We start from the raw sequence: 12,423 nt of genomic DNA, 5'->3' as shown, positions 1-12,423 counted from the left end.
TGGTTCCGTTGTTGTTGCTGTTGTCTCTCGTTCCTTTTTAGGATTGGTCCTGGACATAATGTGAGTCTGCTGGTGTTGGACCGGAGAATAGGCCAGGACTATAAATTCCCTGGAATTCCACCAGAGGGAGCTCTCTGCCTCTTCGGTCGATTGCTCATGATTGATTGTTGTGATACTGTGCTAGCTGGTGAATATGTGGTGCGACAGAGTGTGTTTTCTGTTCCAGCCGAGTGTTGCTTGCCCTCGTTGAACCTGTGTGAGCCTTACTTTTAGGACATTGATGTCTTGTTGACCATGTTTGTAATTTCTTAACTGTTTTGGGAAGCAGTAGGGGGTGAGTGCCTTGTTTCTTTTGTAGGCCATTAGGCCGTTACTTTTTTCTCCTGTTTATTGGGCAGATAAGGAGATAGGGAATTTGATTGTATGTTTTGTTTCTTTTATTTTGATCTGTAGGGAAGGTAGTTATTTTGTGGGGGAAGTTAGTTTCTGTTTGTTTTTTATTTTGGCATTAGCTCACCCCTGAAGATTTTGCTTCTGATTATTTTGTTTTCGTATGTTTTGAATATATTGTTTTTTTGTATCTCAATCAAGAAAGACAGATACAATTTCATCAAAAACTAATCAGAGAACAAGGAAAGAAAAAAATAAAATGAGCAATTAAGATGACGTGGTTGTGTTATTTATGTTACACTCGGACCTAGACCAGGGATCGTAACAACAGGGACACCTCCAGGGTGGCCTCCAGGGCGGATCAGGAGACTTGGGGGACCATGGCGGATCAGGGATTTAAGGCGGCCATGGCAGATCCGCCTCCGTGGCCTTGGCTCGGCCACTATGGCAATGGATATATGGCCCCCCCAGAAAAATGTCTTGGGGAAAATAAGGTCCTTTAAAGCCTTAAGGGATTCTGAAGGGCGTTTAGGAGGAACGTTCAGGAGAACATGGGGATGCCTCGGTTTGGGCAGGTGGTCGGAGCCGTTGGCGAGGTATGTGGGGGTCTCTGGCATGAGGTGAGGGGGGAAGACACGGCTTGTTCCAGAGGAGGCTGGACGAGTAGACTTAAAATTTATCTTGACTTCTTCCACTTCAAAGTTGGAACCATTTAAATAAAGGACGAGATTAATCAGCTCGATCAGGGAAAAAACGCCACGTGGGGAGATCATAGCAGATGGTATCATCGGCCAGCCCCAGCTGGAAACACGTACCAAGTGAAGAGTCGTGCCAGCTCACCTCGTTGGAAAGCGCAAGGAATTCCTCCACATATCTCTCCAATGTCTGACCACTCTGCCGCAGAGCACACAGTTTGTCCTCCGCCGTTATCATCTTGCTCTGTTTTGGGTCCTGGATTCTGTCACGGGAAGTGGTTGTAGAAAGTGCACAATGAAAAAGTAAACACATAAGGTCTTAAATTCCAACTTCAACACAAAAAACAGAAAAACTAAATAGCATCAACACACGTATACCATTAAATCAACATCAATCCAGCACGAAGAACAGACAGAAACTGAAGACTCAAAGATAGGGAAACAAAGGAGCAAACGAGATGACTAATTAATACAGGTGGAAATTAATAAACTAAATCAGGGAACACAGGAACATGACCAAAAAATGAAAGACTGGAAACTCAACAGGAACATAAACGTAACAGTTGCTGTTGTTGTTTAAACTGCAGGGTTACTAACATACAATATATGGTTTATATGGTATTTTCATTATAATAAAGTAAATGTATAATCCATTACTAATCGACATAGCCTTTATTACAGTATATTTTCTCCCTTATTCTGTGATAAGTATCCACATTGGATCAGAAAATGAAGTCATTTCAAACCCTTGACTGATGTTGTGGAGTAAAATCATGCTATTAAATGTTCTGTTTATTTGGACATCAGGTTTATTAAAGGGGTCATATGATTTTGCTAAAAAGAACATTATTCTGTGTATTTGGTGTAATGCAATGTGTTAATGTGGTTTAAAGTTAAAAAAACACATTATTTTCCACATACTGTACATTATTGTTGCTCCTCTAAGCCCCGCCTTTCTGAAACGCTTCGATTTTTACAAAGCTCATCGTTCTGAGAAACGAGGTCTGATTGGCCAGCTATCCAGTGCATTGTGATTGGCCGAATACCTCAAGCATGAGACGGAAATGTTACACCCCTCACCGCATTGTGATGGCGTTTCAGGGCACGACCACACAAAAACAATAAAATCCATTACAAACGAGGCATTTGTTGCATCCAGTGGGGACATAATTACTGATTATAATGACTTATACTGTCTTTTTAAGCGCCGCGTTGCATCACGCCTTGTAAACATTACCATGTCTGCATTTGTGATCGGAGAAACGACAAACAACAAGCACTACCCTGCACAGCTCAAAACTTGCGTTTGAATCGTCAGTGGCAGAAATGTACTTACACAAACAGATTTCAACACTCCAAAGATAAAGGAAAACTTGAAATCGCATCATATGACCCCTTTAAGACTTCTCACTAAGTTTGGGAAGATGTTTGGCGCATGTTGCTTTTTCAGATGCACATTATAGGTGCTTTAAAAGCACTTGCAGAGATGAGCAATAATGGCAGTAATGCACTATTTTAGTATGTGATCTAAGGAGACGTTGTGCTACTTCAGTCCATTGCAGGTTAGTGTTTGTCACGCTACACCACTATTTGCTGGAAAAAGTTGTTAGTTACTGGAAACACTCCATTATTTTTAAAATAGCTGAACTACTGTCAAGCTACTGAAAAAATTTAGTTATGTTAGTAGCATCACTACTTGTAGCTAACTACTCACACTGTGAATGACATCAGTAAATTTGAATTATGCAGTTCTTATAGATTAAATTACCATCACTGTCTTGTTGGGTTGTGACCAGTGCCTGGTTGTCAGTTGAGCTTTGAGTCAGGTTTCCTGATAAACCCAAGGCATCATTTAGAAAATACATATGCAAATACACATGCAGGTTCACAGGACCCACATGTAACTCTATGCTGAAAGCAGGTTTTTTAACTTGGTCGTGACTCTACCACTGCCTTCGTCCTGTTGCTACTTGACATTACAATCACCTACAGACAGCCAAGCTCCGGTCCCTTCTCCCACATTTACTGATCCACCACACTAATGTTAGTGAAGTTAGCTAGATATGATTCAATATACCAGCAATCCCCTGCTCTTACGTTTACATTATTAATGATAACGTATATGCTACTCTAATGTAAATGCATCTGTTTACACAAATTAACATTTTCAGTATATTATCTGATCTAATGTATTGCTCTCCAATTTAAAAACTTGAAGTATAGGTAATAAAGCTCAGTTAATGTGTTCAAATGTCAAAACCTCTTTCAATTCAGTTCAAATGAGCTTTCTTGGCATGACTTGTACAGAATTTCCATTGGCATTTACATGAGCAATGAACAAAATAATGATTATGTAATACATAAAATAAAATCAAACAATAAATTATATATATATATATATATATATATATATATATATATATATATATATATATACACACAAAACTTTTTTTTTGTTTTTAATAAACAAGAAATAACCAGGAAATTATGGTTCGTACACACATTCAGACATGTAAGAGTTTTTCTGACTTTAGCCTATTTTTCTCTCTCTCATATAAACACTGTATGCTGCACTTTAATGTCTTTTTAAATGGCTACATTAAGGGCCTTTTCAATCACATTTTCAACTTTTCTTTAAACCTCATATCCCTCTATGTTTTTTTCTCTGTGATTGGATGCAGATGTGAAGCCTTCCCCTCCTCCAGAAAATATATAATCAGAAATGTAAGAATCAATTGTGACTTTGATGGAAAGCTGATTGGTCTGTGAGCGCTGAAGCTTGTCTTATCCTCAGCGAAGCTGTCTGAAGCTATTTTCACATTTGCATTTGTAAAGCCCCATCTCCAGACGCGTCAGAGCTACTGTCAAATTATGATTCACATGGTAGACCATTCCAAGCTGACTGATGCTCCCAAAGCTGCTAACCTGCCTTGCCATCACTTACCTTCCATTGATTTCAGCACACAACAAATAAGAGCTTTCACTCAGACCCTTCAGGAGACTCAAATGACTAATGGACCGTTCACTGACCAACACAAAAATGGCTGATTTTCAGCTCCCAAAAGTTAGAGTGTACATCTTTGTATCTGTAAATTACAACGAGTATTTTGGCAATTACAATGAGCAATGGAATGAAACTCTGATCATCTCTGGACTTTAAAATCAGATCAGTGAAGTCATTCGGCAGTCTAGAAGCAGGATTTCATTTTTGTGGTGGTTTTGAAATTTTTAAATTACCTTTTTTTCTCACCTAGTCCACATCTCAGGACAGGTTTCTTGTTATATAGGGTTAGATGCATTTCTAAGAATAAATAATTACTCTTCCTGCTGATGCTTCTATATATAATGTAATGCAATGTTTATGGACCCAAATAATGCACATATTTTAGAAGAAACGCAAAACATCAGAAAACACCCTTTTTAAAATTAATTAATTTATTTATTTATTTTAAGCAGCACCAGTGGCATCCTTATTCATTTAGCATCTAGTTAGTTTTTGCTTATCTCTTTCATCCTCATGCACTTTGTTCTGCCAGCCACCTGTGACAATAGGTGGTTTAGTTTCAGTTTAGTGAATGGGGGACCTGAGTTAAATACTGTCCTACTTTAATAAACCAAGAAGAATTGCAACTGGGGAGTTTTATACTCATATAAATAATAGATAACTCATTGTATGTGAAATTGAGTCATATGCGTGTAAAGTTTTAAATGTTCTAACTTGCTAACTTTGCTACTATTGTTCAACAATCTGAGGGCTTTTGTTTTCTGGCAAATTAATGTCTTCATATTACATGGTGTGTGTAATTACTGTGCTTAAGATGCAATATAGAAATTATGAAATAAAACACCATTACAGATGACATTTTGTCTCTTGATTAGCAGTGACAAATTGGATTGATCATTCACATTACACTAAACATAGAAGATTGACTGGCACCGGAAAAGAAAATTCACCTTTCAACTGCACAAGAGCAGATATGGGAGATTCGTCAGTAAGGTCATTATATGGTCATCACAGATAAAAGAAATGTGTGTTAGTGACATGATAGAGAAACATGTGACTCCTGCAGGGTTGAATGCATTTACAGCATCTCTGTGTGGCATTGTGTATTATAGGAAAAGGCAACCGACTATAGAAAGCTTCATCAGCAGTAAGAGAAACACGCAGCTCTTTATCAACTGTGCAACTGTGTGTTAGTGTGATGTGTGATCATGATCTGACATCTCTGTGCTGGACAGCAGATACCAGCTGAGTGTCGTCCTGAGAGGCCTTCATGTGCTGGATCATGTTAATCTGACAACAGAGAGGATTCTACCATTATCTATAGGAGCAGATGCCAACCATTGTAAATAGACACTCTGTAGCTATTTATTTAAGGTATTTAATAAAAGGTATTTAAGGATAAGACCCCTGATTTAGATTATCAGATGGTCATAAGAGACATCCATCGACTGATGAGACAAAGCAGTGGGTCTCCAGGACTGAAACCGCCCATGTATTGACTGCTCTTGTTGTGTGTTTTTGCAATTTTACTTTGTAGTTGCCTTCATGTTCTCCTGTTTCCCCTCATTATTCCCTAGTCACTAATTTTTTTAATAACTTGTGTCTTGTTACACTTTTCATATAGCTACTTTAAGGAAGCTTCCAAAGTTAGCAAATAAATATATAAATAAATAAAACAAAAAAAGTGAAATGCTGCAATACACTGGGCAGAAGTCAAAAGGCTGGTTTGTAACGGATGGCGATGGAGGAGAAGCTTCTGTCGTACAGCTCTCACAGCAACTGAATCATCAAAGATTCCTTTTGCCTTGTGTTTTTACGGAGTTCTGAATCATGCTTTCAACATAACCAAGTGCAGCCACAATGTAACTGTGACATTCATTGTTCAGTATAGGGCTTTTCAATGATTATTATATTACAGCAGTTGCTTTAAAACCGTCTTGATTCTCCAATGAATAAGTAGAACTCTGACTCAAGATGGCGCTGTGCATGGCAGCCATTGTGCTTGGCTCTCCAGTTGTCTTAGTGTTTTTGTTAGTTTTTCCTGTTTTTTGTTTGTCTAAGACGATCAGTTTCACCAGGGAAGAACTGCTGAACATTTGGCAGAACACTCCACAAAATCTCCAACCGGTTTTCGATTATTCGGATATTTTGCTGAACATAGTAGTCGGCGGAGCTACAGCGCTCTTTAGACGCTTCAGGACGCGCAGACGGGGAAAGCAAGCCGGAGCACTCGTGAAGCTCAGACAGCGCGGATTTCCAATGCCGTTGCCTAGCATCCATCTGGCTAATCTCCGCTCTCTACCCAACAAAATGGATGAACTCCTTCTGCTTTCCTGGTTTAACAAGGACTTTTCAAACTCTGCTGCTCTGTGATTCGCAGAAACCTGGCTGAATGGCGCCATTCCACCATTCCAGACAGCGCGTTACATCTGCCTAATTTCATTCTGATCAGAGCAGATCGCGACGCAGAATCAACGGGGAAATCGTGTGGCGGCTGGACATGCTTTTACATCAATGAGAGGTGGTGTACAGATGTAACTGTGTTAAAGAAGATGAGCTGTTCAGATCTAGAAACGCTTTCTATCAACTGTAAACCTTACTGATTGGAGTGTTTTTGAAGCTGCTGCAAACGATCTGGACGAGCTCACAGAGACTGTAACATCTTATATCAGTTTCTGTGAGGATATGTGCATTCCTACCAGGACTCATCTAACTTATAACAACAACAAACCGTGGTTCACTGCAAAACTCAGACAGCTCCGTCAGGCCAAAGAAGAGCAGAGTCTTGTATAAACAGGCCAAATACACACTGGAAAAGGAGATCAGAGTGGCAAAGAGGAATTATTCTGATAAGCTAAGGATCCAATTATCTTCCAGTGACACGCCTTCAGTGTGGAAAGGTCTGAAAGACATCACCAATTACAAGACACCATCCCCCAGCACTGTGGAGAATCAACAACTGGTAGAAGATCTGAATGAGTTCTATTGCAGGTTTGAAAAAACACCATTCACACCTCCTGCAACCCCCCCAGCTGGCCAGCTGGCCCCCATCGTCACACAAATCATCAACAGATCACTGGAGCTGTGTGAAGTCCCCTCATGCTTCAAATGCTCCACCATAATCCCCATCCCAAAGAAACCCAAGATTACAGGACTTAACGACTACAGACCTGTGGCTCTAACATTTGTGATCATGAAGTCATTTGAAAAACTGGTTTTGGCTTATCTGAAGGACATCACTGGATTAACTGGACCCCCTGCAGTTTGCCTACAGAGCAAACAGGTCTGTGGATGATGCAGTCAACATGGGACTGCTTTACACACTGCAACACCTGGACAGACCAGGGACTTATGTGAGGATCCTATTTGTGGACTTCAGCTCGGCCTTTAACACTATCATTCCAGACCTCCTCCTGCCCAAATTTCTCAGGACCTGAAGTGGGACATTCACATTGACTCTATTGTGAAAAAGGCCCAGCAGAAAGGTTATACTTCCTTCGCCAGCTGAGGAAGTTCAACCTGCCACAGGACTTGCTGAAACAGTTCTACTCTGCCATCATTGAATCCATCCTCTGCACTTCAATAACTGTCTGGTTCAGCTCAGCTACCAAATCTGACCTCAGAAGACTACGGAGGGTAGTCCGGACTGCTGAGCGAATCATTGGTATATCCCTCCCTACTCTCCAAGAACTGTACTTATCCAGAGTGAACAAAAGGGCTGGTAAAATCACTCGGGACCCCTCACATCCAGCACACTCCCTCTTTGAACTGTTGCCATCTGTTCGACGCTACAGAACTCTGAGCACCAGAACGACCAGACATAGGAGCACTTTCTTCCCTCAGGCAATCCATCTCATGAACACTTGAACTCTTAACAATAAACATGAAACACACAACACTATCATACTTTTTATTTAACACACATACTTATTACATTTAAATTTTGCACCTAACATACCTATACATACTAAATTGTCTATTTTGTATATTGTGTTTGTGCTATTTGGCACATTGTCCATTTTTGTATATTTGTACATTATTTTATTTTTTATTATTTTTATTTTTTTTTATTATCTGTGTCCTGTCCTGTTGCGGTCATTCTGTTGCACTGTGGAGCTACTGTCACTAAAACAAATTCCTCGTATGTGCAAACATACCTGGCAATAAAGCTAATTCTGATTCTGATAGAACAAAATCATTGTGTGACAGAACTGTCTTTATCCTTACGTCAAAACAATACTTTATTACAGATCAGGATTTGAATTTGATTTGCTAAAATCACTAGGGCCTTTCCTAAGCCCATCCCTAAACCCAGCCGTCCCGTGAGAAAGAGCAAATCAGCTAAAGAGGTTAAAAAGCACCCACCGTTTTCAAAACGCCACTAGTGTTCCACAGATATACACCTGTGCAGGCAGTCTTGCATCGATGTACTGAATCATAAAGACAAAGATGTAGTAAACGCGCCACTTTGCATATTGTTTTCAAAAAGGTTGTTTGGACTAACAAGCAAGTTTTAAATTCTGAAATGTGTTTTATAGTATTTTACTGCAATTTTTTGTACTGATTGTACCCATTTAGTCAAAATTTCAGAGCATATAGCAGCTGAAGTGTGAGTTTTGGTTGTCTGTAATTCTGTATGTCTTTCACAGCTGCATTCAGATGTAGATAAAGGCGATGGAAACGTCAGGTACGTGTTGACTGGGGATGGAGCCTCCTCTATCTTCACTATCGATGAGAAAACAGGGGACATCCATGCTACCAAACGCCTGGACCGAGAGGAACAGGGTTATTACACTCTTCGTGCTCAAGCGGTCGACAGCGAAACCAACGCTCCAGTGGAGGACGAGTCTGAATTTATTGTGAAGGTCCAGGACATCAATGACAACGAACCTAAGTTTCTGGATGGGCTGTACACCGCAGGAGTGCCTGAGATGTCTCCTCTCGGTATGTTCATTTAATTCATCTTTGCTCATTTTCAAAAGCTTGTGGTTACCTTCTCAGAATGCCATTTCTAAAAACACATCTGAAAAAAGCCAAGCACTACCGTTCAAAAGTTTGTTTTTAATATAAAATAATCTCTTCTGCTCACCAAGGCTGCATTTATTTCATAAAAAATACAATTAAAACAGTGAAATGTTTTTACAATTTTAAAGAGCTGCTTTCTATGTGAATGTGTTAAACTATAATTGATTGCTGTGACCTGAATTTTCAGCATCATTACTCCAGTCTTCAGTGTCACATTTCCTTCAGAAATCATTCTAATATGCTGATTTGCTACTTAAGAAACATTTCTGATTATTATCAATGTTGAAAACAGTTGTGCTGCCCAATATTTTTGGGGAAACTGCAATACATTCAATTTTTTAGAATTCCCAGATAAATAAAAAGTTGTAATGTGATAATTTCTGAGTAAAATTTTCCTATGGATTCTATAATTTGGGAATGATGAATAAATGGATCCATTTTCTTCCCAGTGGTTTACTTAATCTTCACAACCTGGCAACCATTTATACGTGTTGATGAGCGGAAAAGACCTGCAAACTCACAGAATGAGATCATTACAACACAATGTAAATTAAAAAAAGGATCAAATCTTTTGACTGTTTTCTCAGTATATTAAAGCACAGAATTATGTGCTTTCACTCCCAGGATGCATTGTGAGCCACTGAATGTCAGGGTCATATCTGTAGCAGTCTGTCTTATGGCAAACTGCCAGTGAACTCTAAGAAACACAAAAACATGGCAATAGAGAACAATGTCACTAAAAAGAAGCATGGAGGCAGAAACTGCCACAAAGCCAAAGTTTCAGATAGCTGATGTCTCAAATCTCCTCGAGGTATCTGAAGCTTTGTGCTCCTGGTCTGAGGACCCTGTCAGAATGGGATTCATGGATTAAACTTCCAGTGTAAATTGGAGTGACAGTGTGCCAGAGAAGGTCAGAAGCTGCGACAGCGAACAGCAGCTCAGTGTGTCTGGATCAGTCACATGGCAGACGCATACTGAGGGCACATGCTCTATCATACTGTAATGTCCTGCACTGAAGCGTAAATGAAACCTCTTGTTGCAATAACTGTGTGATATTTGATCTGAAAAACTGAAGGTGAATCAGAGGGGATGGAGGCTTCATAAAATCACGAGTTTTACTTGATGAACAACTCTCAACTGGGTCTTTCTGTTGAGGGTTTTAGACAGACATAGAAACAGAGATAGATATGCTGGAAGCTCTTTTGCAGTGTTAAACATTCATAACCCTGTGACACTGATAAATGACTTCAGTTAAGTGGAAATCATGAATTTAATGAAGTAATTAGACTCACCTGCACACACAGAGACTTTCACTCTGGAAGAGTTTTGTCTTCATGAGATGTTGAGGGATAGCGGTTGCTCCTCTGAGTTCATTCATGTTATGCAAGATCACATATGATTCTAAAAATTCTGAAAGTTTGGGGTAAAAATACCTGCAAGTAATGTTATATTTCAGTCATCTGGACAAACTCATCTAAGTTCACAGATTTGAAGGAACCAAATATCCATCTAAATATTTAGTGATGACTTCATGATTAAAGATTTATTAAAGAACTGCACAATGCAGTTCAGCTTAAGCATCATTTCTCTTGTTTTTAGTGTTGATTTTTTTTCAGATTGCTGAGATCAGGGCAGCAGGTGTAACAACAGACCAATGGAATCACTCCTGGAAATGTGTGAGACACTGAATATGATCTGTTTTATGAAAAGGCAAAATATTCCTTTTTTTTTTTTACTCCAATGTTAACTTTAAATCCCACAAGGATCTATGATATTCTGCATGCATTTTTTTCCCCATTTTGGGTGAATGTTATATTTCATTGTAACATCACATTATTGCTTTAGTCTTCATCAGTAAATAATTCTTTGTGCATTAAAAAGTATGATTTCTGTAGACTATATTTACATCCGTAAAGGCAGCACAGAGGCCAAATCTGAAGAAGCATATATTTACAAGAAACAATACACACTCACAATGCTGCCTTTGTTTTGCTTCTCATGTATACCTAACAGAAATTAATCTATTGATCCTAAGCAAACGAGATTTAGTGACCATGACGGTCAAATTTCAGCTCCTGTTTGATGGAGGAATATGAAAAAGTGTCATCTCCTGAAATTAGTCGAGGTATATTTATTTTCGTTACAGTCAGATGACAGTCAGCTGCCTGGAGCATAGAATTGATTACAAACCCCAGAGATGCATTTCTCGTACACAGAAAATGAATGGAAACCTGAGACTGTGATCATTCTCTGGAATGAAGATGGACAAATGAGATATGACAGAGAGAGACAGTGATTAGACATACAGGCTTTGACTCAAGCACCACAAAGCCAATCCAGGTGAATGTATAGCGCACTAGACAGATCAAGACTTCAAATTGTTGCAAGCATTTCATTGCTGATGTATAAATAATCCAATATTTTTTTAGTCTGTCTGTATATATTGTAGCAAATTAGCTCAAAATCAGAATCAGAATCAGCTTTATTCGCCAAGTGTGCGCGAACACACGAGGAATTTGTTGTGGTTTTTAAGAAGCTCTGGTACATACATGCATACATACATATCTGACATGAGAACAGAAACATTTAAATAAGACTTAGCAATAATAATAATAGTGTGTAAGAATCTGGAACAGAAGATGGTCCCACTTTATATTAGGTGGCCTTAACTACTATGTACTTACATAAAAAAATAAGTACAATGTACTTATTGTGGTCATATTGTATTGCAAAACACATTTGCTGCTATTGAGGTGGGATACGGGTAAGGTTATGGACAGGTTTGGTGGTATGGGTAGGTTTAAGGGTGGGTTACGGTGTAAGGGATTGGTCAACAGTGTAAATATAAATGTAATTACAGAAATTAATTACAGATGTAATTACATATAGGTATTTTAAAAAATATAAGTACAATGTAAAAACACGCATGTACACAATAAGTGCATTGTACCAAATTATTAATTGAAATGTAAGTACATAGTAGTTAAGGCCACCTAATATAAAGTGGGACCCAGAAGATTTATGTACAGATTTGTGCCTCATTTACTCTATATATACAGCTGTTTAGAAAAATATGCATATATATTTACAAAGTACTAGGGAGAGAGTCAATAATTAGAGATGGGGAATGAATTAAAGGACACCGGTAATAATTCCTGTGTTAGTTGTTTAGGCTGGAGATGGCATGGGGGAAAAAACTGTTTTTATGCCTAGATGTTCTAGTGCACAGAGATCTGTAGCATCTGCCTGAGGGGAGAAGCGCAAACAGGTCGTGTCCAGGGTGAGAAGGGCCTGCGATGATGTTACCTG

The 12,423-nt window shown here is 39.0% G+C and overlaps 1 protein-coding gene across 1 annotated transcript in view; it reads left to right on the top strand.

The window, feature by feature from the left end:
- Positions 1 to 12,423, top strand: part of LOC306864999 (cadherin-7-like) — a gene marked incomplete at both ends in the record, with an annotated part of 126,471 nt that overhangs the window by 30,171 nt on the left and 83,877 nt on the right. The window contains one exon of the mRNA XM_079409331.1: positions 8,739 to 9,033. Within this exon, the coding sequence (XP_079265457.1) occupies positions 8,739 to 9,033 (295 nt within the window). The remainder of the gene's footprint in view (positions 1 to 8,738; positions 9,034 to 12,423) is intronic.

The sequence above is a fragment of the Barbus barbus genome, assembly GCF_936440315.1.
Source record: "Barbus barbus genome assembly, chromosome: 46".
NCBI lineage: Eukaryota > Metazoa > Chordata > Actinopteri > Cypriniformes > Cyprinidae > Barbus > Barbus barbus.
The sequence above is the reverse complement of the archived record's forward strand: the minus strand, read 5'-3'. Positions and strand labels throughout refer to the sequence as shown.